General features: G+C 43.8%; 1 protein-coding gene across 1 annotated transcript; it reads right to left on the reverse strand.

Annotated features, from left to right (window-relative positions):
* Positions 1-2,666: 2,666 nt before the first annotated feature.
* On the reverse strand, positions 2,667-8,149 carry tmem18 (transmembrane protein 18). The gene is made up of 5 exons (XM_061929643.2): positions 7,949-8,149; positions 7,703-7,820; positions 3,305-3,359; positions 3,119-3,212; positions 2,667-3,049 (listed from the first exon to the last, which is right to left on the reverse strand). The coding sequence occupies exons 1-5, from the start codon at positions 8,039-8,041 to the stop codon at positions 2,951-2,953; spliced, it is 459 nt and encodes a 152-aa protein (XP_061785627.2). The 5' UTR covers positions 8,042-8,149; the 3' UTR covers positions 2,667-2,950.
* Positions 8,150-17,677: the final 9,528 nt, after the last annotated feature.

Consider the following 17,677-nt stretch of genomic DNA (forward strand, 5'->3'; position numbering starts at 1 on the left):
ATATATATATATATATATATATATATATAACTTAAATAGCAAGTGATTAAGCTGAAATGTTACTTTAATTAATATAACTGTTTAAATAAATCCTATAAAACTAATTATTTAATAATGTATCCATTTCGTGGCCTTTTTAATTATAGAATTACATTTACATTAATTTGTTTCTCCGGGTTGGGGAGGAGATCTTGCCCCAAGTGGAGGAGTTCAAGTACCTCGGAGTCTTGTTCACGAGTGAGGGAAGAGTGGATCGTGAGATCGACAGGCGGATCGGTGCGGCGTCTTCAGTAATGCGGACGCTGTATCGATCCGTTGTGGTGAAGAAGGAGCTGAGCCGGAAGGCAAAGCTCTCAATTTACCGGTCGATCTACGTTCCCATCCTCACCTATGGTCATGAGCTTTGGGTTATGACCGAAAGGACAAGATCACGGGTACAAGCGGCCGAAATGAGTTTCCTCCGCCGGGTGGCGGGGCTCTCCCTTAGAGATAGGGTGAGAAGCTCTGTCATCCGGGGGGAGCTCAAAGTAAAGCCGCTGCTCCTCCGCATCGAGAGGAGCCAGATGAGGTGGTTCGGGCATCTGGTCAGGATGCCACCCGAGCGCCTCCCTAAGGAGGTGTTTAGGGCATGTCCGACCGGTAGGAGGCCACGAGGAAGACCCAGGACACGTTGGGAAGACTATGTCTCCCGGCTGGCCTGGGAACGCCTCGGGATCCCCCGGGAGGAGCTGGACGAAGTGGCTGGGGAGAGGGAAGTCTGGGCTTCCCTGCTTAGGCTGCTGCCCCCGCGACCCGACCTCGGATAAGCGGAAGAAGATGGATGGATGGATGGATTAATTTGTTTGTTTTTTTAATATAAAATGCATTATTTAACAGCGTTTTAAATATTAATTCAATTATATATATGTGGAAAAGGCATATAGTAATAATGACATAAGCCCTACCTAGACCCATTACAAACACAAAACCCAAAATCAGTGAAGTTGGCAGGTTGTGTAAATGGTGAATAAAAACAAAATACAATGATTTTCAAATCCTTTTCAACCTATATTCACTTGAATAGACTGGAAAGACAAGCTATTTAATGTCCGAACTGGTAAACTTTGTTATTTTTTGCAAACATTAGCTCATTTGGAGTTTGATGACTGCAACATGTTTCAAAAAAGCTGGCACAAGTGGCAAAAAAGACTGAGAAAGTTGAGGAATGCTCATCAAACACTTATTTGGAACATCCCACAGGTGAACAGGCTAATTGGGAACAGGTGGGTGCCATGATTGGGTATAAAAGCAGCTTCCATGAAATGCTCAGTCATTGACAAACAAGGATGGGGTGAGGGTCACCACTTTGTGAACAAATGCGTGAGCAAATTGTCAAACAGTTTAAGAACAACATTTTTCAACGAGCTATTGCAAGGAATTTAGGGATTTCACCATCTTCGGTCCGTAATATCATCAAAAGGTTCAGAGAATCTGGAGAAATCACTGCACATTAGCGGCAAGGCTGAAAACCAACATTGAATGACAGTGACCTTCGATCCCTCAGGCGGTACTGCATCAAAAAGAGACATCAGTGTGTAAAAGATATCACCACATGGGCTCAGGAACACTTCAGACAACCACTGTCAGTAACTACAGTTGGTCGCTACATCTGTAAGTGCAAGTCAAAACTCTACTATGCAAAGCGAAAGCCATTTATCAACAACACCCAGAAACTCTGCCGGCTTCGCTGGGCCTTAGCTCATCTAAGATGGATTGATGCAGAGTGGAAAAGTGTTCTGTGGTCTGGCGAGTCCACATTTCAAATTGTTTTTGGAAACTGTGGACGTTGTGTCCTCCGGACCAAAGAGGAAAAGAACCATCCGGATTGTTCGAGGCGCAAAGTTCAAAAGCCAGCATCTGTGATGGTATGGGGGTGTATTATTGCTCAAGGCATGGGTAACCTACCCATCTGTGAAGGCGCCATTAATGCTGAAATGTACATACAGGTTTTGGAGCAACATATGTTGCCATCTAAGCAATGTCTTTTTCATGGACAATGCCAAGCCACATTCTGCATGTGTTACAACAGCATGGCTTTGTAGTAAAAGAGTGCGGGTACTAGACTGGCCTGCCTGTAGTCCAGACCTGTCTCCCATTGAAAATGTGTGGCGCAATATGAAGCCTAAAATACGACAACGGAGACCCCGGACTGTTGAACAACTTAAGCTGTACATCAAGCAAGAATGGGAAAGAACTCCTCCTGATAGCTTAAAAAATGGTGTCCTCAGTTCCCAAACGTTTACTGAGTGTTGTTAAAAGGAAAGGCCATGTAACACAGTGGTAAAAATGCCCCTGTGCCAACTTTTTTGCAATGTGTTGCTGCCATTACATTCTAAGTTAATGATTATTTGCAACAACAAAAAAAGAAGTTTTTCAGTTTGAACATTAAGTATCTTGTCTTTGCAGTCTATTCAATTGAAAAAAGGTTGAAAAGGATTTGTAAATCATTGTATTCTGTTCTTATTTAGGATTTATACAACGTGCCAACGACACTGGCTTTGGGTTTTGTACTTGATAGCCGTTATATTGCTATTATATCATTACAAAATCAACAAATCTAATGACTTTTATACAGTGCTGTAAATCTAATGGTGATTTACAAGAAGCAACAATGAGTGATGAGTTTCTTAAAATACTTTATTTCTGCAACTGAACAAAATACAAAATAACCTTGTATATACAAAACAGTTGGTCCTCTTTTCGGACATGTTTTAAAGAGACATATAAATTATATGTTTCACATTGCATGTTTGAAATAAACGTACACCATAACCATAATCCTTTCAACTATTTACTGTAGAAAGAAACCCAGGCCCTTCTGATGTTACCTACTTTAAAAAACAAGGGATGAGCGAAGGTCTTGCATTTAGAATCTGTCAGTGAAGCCCATTTATTGACACAAACACAAGGATCAGTCATTTTTGGCTCTGTTCTCTCGGCGTGTTTTTCGCTTGAGTTGCAGCGTCTTCAGCTCGACCATGGTGGAGAAGGTCCTGTACACCCACACCATCTGTAGACACCACGTTTTTTTAAACACACTTAATGTGAGACAAAGTGTTAAAATGATAGTATTACTCACCACAATGATAACTGCATTGAAGAGAAGCGGAATAGAGAAGACAAGCGATATGAACATTCCCGTGGAATCAAAGTACTGGAATTGGGAAAAAGACCTGCAATAGACGAGTGTCTGATTATACATGGACACAAAAACACACACAGGATTGTGTGCATTCAACACATGGTGGTAATATCACAAACTTACCTCCAGTTCATGGCTGCCAGCTCGTTCAAATATTCAGCACTGTACACCAAGGCAACTGTGGTGACATATCAGCTAATAAGTCACAGAAATGGCCAGGCCATGACATTAGGAACACCACCACATTATGCAAATTCCAGCCTATGATAAGATAATAATGATGATAGTGGTTGCAGTTTGCGGCATTGCATCGTAATGAGAGATTCTCCCCTATATTTATATTGTATGTTATTTATATTTCTTACATTGATATTTTGTTAGGAAAAAGTAAATATCATCATGGTGCAGGCGGGTATTCCAGAAAGCAGGTTAAGTGGTAACTTACTCTTTAAACCTAACTTGCACGCATATATGTGTGTGTGTGTGTGTATATATATATATATATATATATATATATACCTGGTATATATATATATATATATATATATATATATATATATATATTAGAGATGCGCGGATAGGCAATTTATCTCATCCGCAACCGCGTCAGAAAGTCGTCATCCATCCGCCATCCACCCGATGTAACGTTTGATCAAAACTGCATCCGCCCGCCATCCGCCCGTTGTTATATATCTAATATTAATAAAAAAAAAAAAAAAAGGTGAAAACTACGCGAATTGCACCTTGTGCAGACAAAATTTTTCGATCGGACACGGAGGAATTAGCGATGTAAAAGACCACGTTGGGACAAAAAAACACAAGTCTAATGCCGTTGCTAGCGATACAAGTGGAAAACTTTCAACGTTTTTCGTCGCCCAAACAGATTCTTTGGATGTGATAAATGCCGAAGTTTTATTTACGGAGGCAATAATTGAGCATGGACTTCCAATCGCACTGGCTGATCACATGGGACAGTTAATAATGTAATGCAACCTTTAAAAATCATTACGCGGTGATCGCGATCCCAAAAATAAACTTTTCTTGCATGATAATGTCCAGAAAATTTCGCTTTATATTACTATAGAGTCCTTTTAACGAATGAGTTTGATGGTTTATCACAAACCTTAAATGAAATTCCATGGCCACCGTCCTGCTCTCTATATCAACCAGGGTGAGCCCCACCCCTTTCGTGAGCGCACTGTGCGCGGAGTGACCCCTGTTACGCGCCCCCGGCAACAGGGGTGGCAAGCAGGTAAGCTGCGCGGGCGGAGCGCGCGGAGTGACCCATGTTACGAGCCCCCGGCCACGGGGGTGGCGGGCAGGTAAGCTGCTTACCTGCTGCGGGTGACGCCGGCCGCGGCGAAAGCGGACGAGGCGGGGTGTCGGTGCGGTGGGCGCGGTAGTGACCCTGGACGTGCGTCGGGCCCTCCTCGCGGATCGCCTCAGCTACGGCTCCCGGTGGGGCCCTCTCAGGGGAAGGGGCCTCGGTCCCGGACCCCGGCGAGGCGTCCCTTCTCCGCTCCGTAAAAGTGTCCATCTCTTTTCTTTTTTCTTCTTCTGTTGTGGCATATGCTGCAGGTGCCTGCTCGTTTTTCGTATGTGGGTAACAACATTTAACTATGTATATATATTTCCCAATTGGTTTAACTGCCACCCGCAAAAAAAAAAAAAAAAAAAAAAAAAAAAAAAAAAAAATCTAATTAATCCGCCCGACCCGACCCGCGAGCGGATAAAATCTTATTTTTTTTAATTTCATCCGCCCGATCCGCGGATAATCCGCGGACTCCGCGGTTGTGTCCGCAAACCGCGCATCTCTAATATATATATATATATATATATATATATATATATATATATATATATATATATATATATATATATATATATATATATATATATATAGGGCTTCACGGTGGCAGAGGGGTTAGTGCATCTGCCTCACAATACGAAGGTCCTGAGTAGTCTTGGGTTCAATCCCGCTCGGGATCTTTCTGTGTGGAGTTTGCATGTCCTCCCCGTGACTGCGTGGGTTCCCTCCGGGTACTCCGGCTTCCTCCCACCTCCAAAGACATGCACCTGGGGATAAGTTGATTGGCAACACTAAATTGGCCCTAGTGTGTGGATGTGAGTGTGAATGTTGTCTGTCTATCTATGTTGGCCCTGCGATGAGGTGGCGACTTGTCCAGGGTGTGCCCCGCCTTCCGCCCGATTGTAGCTGAGATAGGCTCTAGCGCCCCCCGCGACCCCAAAGGGAATAAGCGGTAGAAAATGGATGGATGGATGGATGGATATATATATATATATATATATATATATATATATATATATATATATCCATCCATTTTCTACCGATTGTCCCTTTCGGGGTCTCAGCTGCATTCGGGCGGAAGGCGGGGAACACCCTGGACAAGTCGCCACCTCATCGCAGGGCCAACACTTTATATATATATATATATATATATATATCTACACACACACACACACACACACACACTATGTTGCCAAAAGTATTTGGCCACCTGCCTTGACTCACATACAGTCGTGCTCATAAGTTTACATACTCTGGGAGAATTTATGATTTCTTGGCCATTCTTCAGATATTATGAATGATAAGACAAAAAACTTTCTTCCACTCATGCTTAATGGTTGTGTGAAGCTATTTATTGGCAAACAACTGTGTTTACTCTTTTAAAATCAAAACGACAAAAGAAAGTACCCAAATGACCCTGATCAAAAGTTGACATACCCCAGTGACTTTGATCTGATAACATGCACAAAAGTTGACACAAACAGGTTTGAATGGCTAATCAAGGTTCCAATCCTCACCTGTGACCTGTTTGTTTGTAATTAATGTGTGTGTATAAAAGGTCAGTGAGTTTCTGGGCTTCTGACAGACCATTGCGTCTTTCATCCAGTGCTGCACAGATGTTTCTGGATTCTGAGTCATGGGGAAGGCAAAATGATTGTTCACCTCCCAGGGGGTGATCAAGGGTGATGGGTCAAATGCAGAGGGTAATTTCGCCACACCTAGTGTGTGTGTGTGTGATAATCATTGGTACTTTAACTTAATTAATATATGCATATGCATTAATATCATATTGATATATATCAGTTGATGTGGGACAATTCTACTTCCATGCTTTTCTATCCACAGTTGCTATGCTGAATGGTGGATTCACTCATTGATCATGGCTTTTTATTACGGTCTTAGCTCATAGTCAACAGACTCAGGATATACATGGTGTTTACGTGACGTCACACATCCGGGTTATCCCGGGTCATCCGCCATCTTGGGAGGCAAACAAAACACACCTGGCCTAGTTGACACGCTTCACGATTATTGACAATAGCTTCGAGCAAACACTGGTGAAAGGCGCATAATGGTTATTTCCTGTTGGGTGAATGGATGTACAAATCGACGGGATGGATCAGTGCAGCGAGGATTTTTCAGTATTCCTAAAATTAGACACAACGAAGGAGAACAGACAAGGAAAATCAGCGAGGAGAGACGACGCTTGTGGTTGGCAAGCATCAACAGGAAAGAGGAGCCATCTCAACATTCCAAAATATGTTCTGATCACTTTGTAACAGGTAGGATTACGTCTCAATCTGTTTATTAAACATTTTAGAACGATGTATTGTTTATTTTTTTGTCAATTTGCTATTCTCGAAGCCCTTTATGGGATGGACCACGAAAGCGAAAGCCCCCCCCCCCCCCACTCGTGAATTATATTTTATACTCTTCAGTTGGGCATTATCAAAACTAACAAATTGAATAAATTAACAAATTTATCACATATATAAATAAATATAAGTGGATGGGAGAGGACAGGCTTGGGCAGACTCCCCTTATCCTAAGGAGTCCGACGTGTCCTCGCTAAACACATGGTTTTAATGTACGTTATATATACATACCCTGCCCACTACAAGCACTTTCTCGTTTGCAGTCATGCTTTTAACGTCGCTGACCCATCCGTTAATAAACTGGTTGTACGCCTCCAGAGACTTGAATGCCCTCAATTCCTCCATTGTATAGGCACTGGTGTAATTGACGAGGTAGTTCAAAATGTCTATGTACGTTATGGCCGGGAGGCATTTGTGGTCATACGTGAAACTTTGTTTCGGCACTTCGTACGGGTCAACGCCTATGCATTGTGTCTTCTGGTTGTATCTTTCCAACGTCTGGTTGTCCAAGCCTTCTTTATACTTCTTTTTTGCTGGTTTCTCGGCCATTATGCATACGTTTGTGAACGGGTTCGTATATATGAATTTGCTGATGTTGTACCGGTGCGCTTGCCTTTCAAAATGGCGGATCGCGCGGAGCATCATGGGAAATCAGTCGGGCGTGAAAACTATGTATTGATCTAACTCAGATCAGCTGTTTTGGACCAGACACTGAAAAGTTCCCCATTTGCAGGTAAATCAACCCAGGCCTTAAATTGAAATTAAGAGTTTGTTGAACCTCCTACCTGGAATGCCCCCAGCACATTACAACCAACACAACAATTGTTTTTCACTTACCTATGAAGAGGAAGTGGCAAATCTGAGCTCTGTAATACTTGCACGTCAACACAGTCAGGCACAGACACATACAGTGGAACACTAAACAGCCAATAAGCCCGGGCTCCGACCACTGCACCTAAAACAGACAAAAATGTAAATGATAAAACTAAATGTATTGCACTGTGTGGAGTAGCGATGCACTTTTAAACACGCTTTACTCCTAGCATGCTAGCATGTTCAATTGGGCGATAAAGTTGAACTTACAGACAAGAGGAAAGTCCATATTGACGTAATTCTTAAATTGCTGAAGCCGTCGATAGGCACGGAACTAATGTTGAGAGGTTTTGGGGTCGCCATGTTCACCAAAAACAGGGGAAAGTTCGCTCAGTAAAGACTGTAGCGTAGCAGTGTAGCATGTCAACAAAGCAAGACCGCGGAAACGATGTACCGTGCGGGCGCATGACAGTGACGTCACAAGCAAGCGCCAAACCCTGGTATACATTTAAAATGATACCAGAGTATTAGTATAGACGGCCAGTGAATGTTTTGGTTTCGTGTACCTTCCGTTCATTCTATTTCCAAGACTGAAACGCAAATCAAAAAACAAAATTAGGGCTGTTTTTGGATTTGTATTACATATGGCAGATTTTAAAATAAACAAAAAAGGGTTGGTTTTCATTCAAATATTGCCATCAAATTGGATTTTGTGCTGTTTCCTTCTATTGATTTTTAGTTTTCCAGATAAACACACAAATCGAATATGTGTTCATTCAAAATGCCAAAATGCTTGTGTATCTGTGTGATGACACTTTAAACCATCCATCCATCCATCCATCTTCTTCCGCTTATCCGAGGTCGGGTCGCGGGGGCAGCAGCCTAAGCAGGGAAGCCCAGACTTCCCTCTCCCCAGTCACTTCGTCCAGCTCCTCCCGGGGGATCCCGAGGCGTTCCCAGGCCAGCCGGGAGACATAGTCTTCCCAACGTGTCCTGGGTCTTCCTCGTGGCCTCCTACCGGTCGGACATGCCCTAAACACCTCCTTAGGGAGGCGCTCGGGTGGCATCCTGACCAGATGCCCGAACCACCTCATCTGGCTCCTCTCGATGCGGAGGAGCAGCGGCTTTACTTTGAGCTCCCCCCGGATGACAGAGCTTCTCACCCTATCTCTAAGGGAGAGCCCCGCCACCCGGCGGAGGAAACTCATTTCGGCCGCTTGTACCCGTGATCTTGTCCTTTCGGTCATAACCCAAAGCTCATGACCATAGGTGAGGATGGGAACGTAGATCGACCGGTAAATTGAGAGCTTTGCCTTCCGGCTCAGCTCCTTCTTCACCACAACGGATCGATACAGCGTCCGCATTACTGAAGACTTTAAACCGAAAGCAGTATTTTAGGTCCGTGTACATTCCGTTTATTCTATTTCCAATTCCTAAATGCAAATCAAAAAACAAATTTCGGGCCATTTTTCCATTTTTATTTCTGAAACAAAAGTTGGACAACTATTTAATGACACTTTCTTAAAACGACAATCGGACTCCCGCTGAACAAAAATGTCAGCGTTATGCTAAAAACATGCTAAACGCAAAGAGAAAGCCATAATACTGCTTCCGGTTCAATTTGTCATCACACAGATAAACAAGCGTACGTTTTTGCATTTTGGATAAACATAAATTCGATTTTTGTGTTTATCTGGAAAAATAAAAATCTATAAAAGGAAAACATCACAAAATCCAACTTTATGGCAATATTTTAATGAAAATCAACCCTTTTTTGTGTGTTTTGAAATCTGCCATATATAATAAAAATCGAAAAACGGCTCTAATTTTGTTTTTTTGATTTGCGTTTCAGAATCGGAAATAGAATGAACGGAAGGTACTCGGACGGTTTTGCTTATTAGAATTTATTTTCGTAATGGGAACGACAAAAAACAGAAAACGATTGGTTTATTTAAATTTTGTTTTAAAAAAAAACAACAACAAAAATAACTTTTTGCCGAAGCACAAAAAGTACAACTAAAAATTTGTTATATTTAATATAGCAAAAATGAAACTCATCAGTTGTCAGAAACCAAGAAAACAGACCAAAAACAGGTGTTTCGTTTTACTGCGACACCAGAAGTGGTGAAGAAGGAGCTGAGCCGGAAGGCAAAGCTCTCGATTTACCGGTCGATCTACGTTCCCATCCTCACCTATGGTCATGAGCTTTGGGTCATGACCGAAAGGACAAGATCACGGGTACAAGCGGCCGAAATGAGTTTCCTCCGCCGAGTGGCGGGGCTCTCCCTTAGAGATAGGGTGAGAAGCTCTGTCATTCGGGGGGAGCTCAAAGTAAAGCCGCTGCTCCTCCACATCGAGAGGAGCCAGATGAGGTGGTTCGGGCATCTGGTCAGAATGCCACCCGAACGCCTCCCTAGGGAGGTGTTTTGGGCACGTCCGACCGGTAGGAGGCCACGGGGAAGACCCAGGACACGCTGGGAAGACTATCTCTCCCGGCTGGCCTGGGAACGCCTCGGGATCCCCCGGGAGGAGCTGGACGAAGTGGCTGGGGAGAGGGAAGTCTGGGCTTCCCTGCTTAAGCTGCTGCCCCCGCGACCCGACCTCGGATAAGCGGAAGAAGATGGATGGATGGATGGAACCGTTTGTTATAGCTACTTCTTGTTTTTGACACAGAAAAAAAAGAAAACTTTATTTTATTTGAATCTTCCATCCATCCATTTACTACTGTTGGCCCTTTCGGGGTCGCGGTGGGTGCTGGAGCCTATCCCAGCTACATTTGGGCGGAAGGTGGGGTACACCCTGGACAAGTCTCTACCTCATCGCAGGGCCAACACCGATAGACAACATTCACACTCACATTCACACACTACGGCCAATTTAGTCTTGTATTTCGAAATTAAATTCAGATAAACCTATCGTTTTGGTTTTATATATCCATTTATGTTACAAAAATCTTTGGTTGATTGGCAACAGTAAATTGACCCTAGTGTGTGAGCTTGAGTGTGACTGTTGTCTATCTGTGTTGGCCCTGCAATGAGGTGGTGATTTGTCCAGGTGTACTCCACCTTCCGCCCGAAGGCAGCGGAGATAGGCTCCAGCACCCCTCTGGACCCTGAGAGGGACAAGCGGTAGAAAATGGATGAATGGATGGAAACAAAAATGTAATGATGGAAAATACATAAATGAAATCAAATGAAATATAGTCTACAGATTGGGGCACAAAAAATATTGCGTTATTCATCCATCCATCTTCTTCAGTTTATCCGAGGTCGGGTCACGGGGAAAGCCAGTCTAAGCAGAGAAGCTCAGAATTCCCTCTCCCCAGCCACTTCGTCCAGCTCCTTCCGAGGTACCCCGAGGCGTTACCAGGCCAGCCTGGAGTCACAGTCAAGCCGGCTGGATGTGCGAGCAGCGGCTTTACTCTGAGCTCCTCCCGAATGACAGAACTTTTCAACCTATCTCTAAGGGAGAGCCCCGCCACCAGTCGGAGGAAACTCATTTCGGCCATTTGTACCCGAGATCTTGTCCTTTTGGTCATAACCCAAAGCTCATGACCATAGGTGAGGATGGAAACATAGATCGACTGGTATATTGAGAACGTTGCCTTCCGGCTCAGGTCCTTCTTTACCGCAACGGATCGATACAGCATCCGCATTACTGAAGACGCCGCAACGATCTGCCTGTCGACCTCACGATCCACTCTTCTCACTCGTGAACAAGACTTCAAGGTACTTGAACTCCTCCACTTGGGGCAAGATCTCCTCCCCACCCCAGAGATGGCACTCCACCCTTTTCCGGGTGAGACCCATGGACTCGGACTTTGAGGTACTGATTTTCATCCCAGTCACTTCACACTCGGCTGCCAACCGATCCAGTGAGAGCTGAAGATCCTGGCCGGATAAAGCCATCAGGACCACATCATCTGCAAAAAGCAGAGACCTAATCCTGCAGCCACCAAACCGAATCCACTGAACGCCATGACTACGCCTAGTAATTCTGTCCATAAAAGTTATTAACAGAATTAGTGACAAAGGGCAGCCTTGGCGGAGTCCAACCCTCACTGAAAACTGGTCGAACTTACTGCCAGAAATGCAGACCAAGCTCTGACACCGATCATACAGGGAGCGGACCGCCACAATCAGACAGTCCAATACCCCATACTCTCTGAGCACTCCCCACAGGACTTCCTGCGGGACACGGTCGAAGGCCTTCTCCAAGTCCACAAAGCACATGTAGACTGGTTGGGCAAACTCCCATGCACCCTCAAGGACCTTGTCAAGAGTATGAAGCTGGTCCAGTTTCACGACCAGGAAAAAAACACTGCTCCTAGTGAATCTGAGGTCCAACTATCCGGCGTAGCCTCCTCTCCAGTACACCTGAATAGACCTACTGGGAAGGCTGAGGAGTGTGATCCCACGATAGTTGGAACACACCCTCCGGTTTCTCTTCTTAAAGAGAAGAACCACCACCCTGGTCTGCTAATCTAGAGGTACTGCCCACGGAATGTTGCAGTCTTGTCAACCAAGACAACCCTATCTCTCGGCACATGGTGGTCCAGAATGGCTTCGAAGCCTTCCGGAAGTTGTATATTAATATCGCATTAATCATGTATAAACACAGATTAATCACACAATTTACTTTGCCTGCTCATATTACCTTAACTTTCAGGTAACTGGTTACCCAAAAGGCAGATAAAACTGTTACCAAGTTTTAAGCATATAAATGACCTGCATTCAACTAAAAGATTAAAAAAATGTTCCTGTAAAACAATCTGACAATACAATCTGTCTGAAAATATTGGGCTCTTTTTTTAAGTTGATTTTAATTATGCAGGCAAGTAATAACCTGTGTTTAATCATGATAACTCGGATTTTAAAATGTAATCAGTTGACAGCACTACTATAGATCTATTGTAGTATACATTTGAATGAGTTTAACCATATGGTTATGACAAATGTAGCAGAGGCCAGCGGGTGTGGCTGGGCAATGTGCTTTTTAGCAAACCTGAACTTCAAGAGTACAGCTGTCTGTCAAGTGCCAGGCCGGGATTTTAGTTTGGTGGTTGGCACACTCACCTCTCAAGGAAACGACCAGGATTCACGTCCTTGTGTGGGCTAATATAAAGGCGGGGGGCCAAACCATGTAGGTTGTAGTGGTACCGTGAATGTAACAGGGGTCAGCCAGTGGACAGGTTAGTAAACCCCACTCCCTGACAACTTCAAGGGTGTTCTGGCTGCAAAGTTGGCCAGCCAGGGCTTTTAGCTCAGTGGTCAGCACGCTCACTTTTCAAGCGGGGGACCAGGGTTCATGTCCGGGGGCTGAACGACCATATGTTACACAAACAGAAAGGTACATAGGTTTAATGCACACTTTATTAATACAGTATATTCATGTATGACTTGCAAATGTAAAGACAACAATGGCACTGTTGTTATTACATTTTGGTCTCCTAATTAATTGCGGCCCCTTTCCCTTCACATTGTATTGATAATTAGCTCCTTGTTGAAACAAATATATGCCAAAATTGCTCTTCTTTTTCAAGAAAATATTGATTTGAAAAAATAAGTATATATACATTTTAAGGTACTGTATTAAATTACATGACAGGAAGTGGAGCAGAGGCCTTCAGGTTCTATTTCGTCCTTGGTTGAAAGGTCGCAGCCAATGTGATGGGAGTGGAGTAGGCCTGTGCAAAATTGTGCAGGCCCAGCTTGAAGCACTTCCATGTGGTGCGCAGTGCCTTTCCAACATTCTGGAAGACACAGACACAGTTTGTGATTGAAAAAAAACCCCAAAAAACAATTTTATATATATATATATATATATATATATATATATATATAAAGATATATATGCATATATTTATGTATTTATATACATATATCTATATACACACACACACACACACACATACACACAGTGTATGTAATAAAACAATTATATCTTTAGAATGTTTGCAGTGAAATACAAATACCACAATAAATAGAGGTATCAATGACTCCTCACATTTTCAAACTCAAGTGGGAATTATTTTATTAAGTAGTATGACGACTCATGTGAAATGTTAAGACATTGAGGTCATCGTTTTACACAATTTTTATGCAAATAAAGTCCTAATACTATGAAGTTTGATGTGCAATATTACAAGAACAAAAGAGGAAAAACGTTTGTGAAATTTTTATTCAAATAGTTATATTGCAAGATGTAATTTATAATGTTATGACAAAAAGCTACATTCAATAAAATTAATGTTGACATTTGAAAATGAAGTCAAAATGGTACAAGAACAGATTTAAATGTGACATTTTAATTAAGTGTGACAGTTGTAATTTCATGAAAATAAAAGTACTGTTAGCATAAATAATGTAAAATTTACAAAACTGACATTTTAAAAACAATTTTGGAACAATTTTGTCAAGTAAATTGTTAATTATATGTAGTCATTGTGCAAGTATATTTGTCATAATAAATAGCTTTTATTTTACGAGAATTTAATAGTGTCTTTAAGTTTTCATTGTAGAAAAGTTAACTTTATGAAAAAAAATACTGATATGAGATTACATTTGCAATACACCAAGGGAATACAAAAGTATTTGAAGAAATAATTGTAAATTTACAATATTCAAGTACAAATTATATATATATATATATATATATATATATATGGGGATAACAATTGTAATTTTAAGAGAACAAAGTTGTCCTTTCAGGTAACATTTTATTTGGGGCAGCACAGTGGAACAGGGGTTAGTGCGTCTGCCTCACAATACAAAGGTCCTGGGTTCGATCCTGCGCTCGGGATCTTTCTGTGTGGAGTTTGCATGTTCTCCCTGTGACTGCGTGGGTTCTCTCCGGGTACTCCGGCTTCCTCCCACCTCCAAAGACATGCACCTGGGGATAGGTTGATTGGCAACACTAAATTGTCCCTAGTGTGTGAATGCGAGTGTGAATGTTGTCTGTCTATCTGTGTCGGCCCTGTGATGAGATGGAGACTTGTCCAGGGTGTTCACCGCCTTCCGCCCGAATGCAGCTGAGATAGGCTTCAGCGACCCCCCGCCACCCCGAAAGGGACAAGCGGTAGAAATTGGATGGATGGAAAACTATGATTTGAAAGAAAAAGTTGAACATTTTAAGTCTGTCTCCTTTCTTGATGCATTTTATTCTAACGTGTCAACTTTTTTTTTTTTTCTTCATGCTGCTGCATATTATTTTAACTGCCCGTTACACATGATGAATGTTTTTTTCTTTTGCCAGTGGAACCAAAGACGTGCAGCATTGAACGACAAAAGCACAGTAGGGGTTTGTTTTTAAGCCCCTTCCTAAACACGGACTGAGCGTTGTAAACTCTATTGTATGCTGCTTGGAACAGGAAAGGGCTGACTTCTGGGGGACAGGAAGTCTGAAGATTTGGAAAAATATATTCACAAGCAAGCCAACTACCCATAAAACGTTATGTTCTATCTGAAAAGTGTTATTATTGAATGTTCTTGAAGAAATTGTGTATGGATAGTACTCAACATGCATCACTGCGTAACACTAACCTTTCTGACTTTTTTGTACTTTTCTTTCTTTTTCTTCTTCTCTTGGTCAATGAGAGGCTGGTAACATCCTGTCTGGAAAGCCAATCCTGGCGTCTTAGTGCAACTCACGGTGGACTCATCAGAATCACGGTCCTCCACACAGCAGTCTACATGTCGCTGGTACGGTCTTGCTTCTGCATCTCTGAGCAGTAGCGACCTCCATGGAACACCTTTGGGCTTCATGGCATTTGTGGAGGCTTTGAAGGATGAAGTGTTGGGAGGAGGCGGAGGAGGGGCTGTAAAAACAACTTAGGTTTCCGCAGAAGGGTGTCATGTATGTTGTCAACAGACATTATTCGCATGAGTGCAAGTGCATTCCAGATTCTAGACTGCTTTGTGCAAAGGAGTTGGCAAAAAAGCTATTAGGAAAGTGCAAATCCTCCTCCTGTATCGACTCACCATACAGTTTTATGTTTAATACAGAGTAATAATTATATTCTGGAAATCTGTAATGTTTATATTAATCTCATTGGGACAAATGTTCTTGGTGCATTTATGTAGGCAACGCTGGCATAGGCTCAGTTTTTCATTAGCCCATGGGGTAGTGATGCGCGATACTACTGATTTTCTTTCTTAACCGATACCGAGTAAAATTTGGGCTGGTATCGGCGATACTGATCCGACAGCGATACTTTGTGCAAATATATCTAATGTGTTTAATAAAATTTAAAAGTAGTACATCTCAAGTGTTGCTGCTCTTGAGGAATTATCTTCAAACTAAACAAATACTTCTGCACTGAATGAGTTATTGTATTTATATCTAACTCTGTATGTGGTTGGCTCATAGGACTCCGGAGGCAGCAGACAGGTACCGACAGGCCAAGCGATGCGCGGCTTCAGCGGTCGCGGAGGCAAAAACTCGGGTCATGGGAGGAGTTCGGGGAAGCCATGGAAAACGACTTCCGGACGGCTTCGAAGCGATTCTGGACCACCATCCGCCGCCTCAGGAAGGGGAAGCAGTGCAATGTCAACACCGTGTATGGTGAGGATGGTGTTCTGCTGACCTCGACTGCGGATGTTGTGGATCGGTGGAGGGAATACTTCGAAGACCTCCTCAATCCTACCAGCACGTCTTCCTATGAGGAAGCAGGGCCTGGGGAATCTGTGGTGGGCTCTCCTATTTCTGGGGCTGAGGTTGCCGAGGTAGTTAAAAAGCTCCTCGGTGGCAAGGCCCGGGGGTGGATGAGATCCGCCCGGAGTTCCTTAAGGCTCTGGATGTTGTGGGGCTGTCTTGGTTGACAAGACTCTGCAACATCGCGTGAACATCGTGAATACCTCTGGATTGGCAGACCGGGGTGGTGGTTCCTCTCTTTAAGAAGGGGAACCGGAGGGTGTGTTCCAACTATCGTGGGATCACACTCCTCAGCCTTCCCGGTAAGGTCTATTCAGGTGTACTGGAGAGGAGGCTACGCCGGATAGTCGAACCTCGGATTCAGGAGGAACAGTGTGGTTTTCGTCCTGGTCGTGGAACTGTGGACCAGCTCTATACTCTCGGCAGGGTCCTTGAGGGTGCATGGGAGTTTGCTCAACCAGTCTACATGTGCTTTGTGGACTTGGAGAAGGCATTCGACCGTGTACCCCGGGAAGTCCTCAGGGGAGTGCTCAGAGAGTATGGGATAACGGACTTATTGTGGCGGTTCGCTCCCTGTATAATCAGTGTCAGAGCTTGGTCCGCATTGCCGGCAGTAAGTCGGACCCGTTTCCAGTGAGGGTTGGACTCCGCCAGGGCTGCCCTTTGTCACCGATTCTGTTTATAACCTTTATGGACAGAATTTCTAGGCGCAGTCAAGGCGTTGAGGGTATCTGGTTTGGTGGCTGCAGGATTAGGTCTCTGCTTTTTGCAGATGATGTGGTCCTGATGGCTTCATCTGGCCAAGATCTCCAGCTCTCACTGGATCGGTTCGCAGCTGAGTGTGAAGCGACTGGGATGGGAATCAGCACCTCCAAATCCGAGTCCATGGTTCTCGCCCGGAAAAGGGTGGAGTGCCATCTCCGGGTTGGGGAGGAGATCTTGCCCCAAGTGGAGGAGTTCAAGTACCTCGGAGTCTTGTTCACGAGTGAGGGAAGAGTAGATCGTGAGATCGACAGGCGGATCGGTGCGGCGTCTTCAGTAATGCGGACGCTGTATCGATCCGTTGTGGTGAAGAAGGAGCTGAGCCAGAAGGCAAAGCTCTCGATTTACCGGTCGATCTACGTTCCCATCCTCACCTATGGTCATGAGCTTTGGGTCATGACCGAAAGGACAAGATCAAGGGTATAAGCGGCTGAAATGAGTTTCCTCCGCCGGGTGGCGGGGCTCTCCCTTAGAGATAGGGTGAGAAGCTCTGTCATCCGGGGGGAGCTCAAAGTAAAGCCGCTGCTCCTCCACATCGAGAGGAGCCAGATGAGGTGGTTCGGGCATCTGGTCAGGATGCCACCC

The sequence above is a fragment of the Nerophis lumbriciformis genome, linkage group LG34 (genome assembly GCF_033978685.3).
Source record: "Nerophis lumbriciformis linkage group LG34, RoL_Nlum_v2.1, whole genome shotgun sequence".
NCBI lineage: Eukaryota > Metazoa > Chordata > Actinopteri > Syngnathiformes > Syngnathidae > Nerophis > Nerophis lumbriciformis.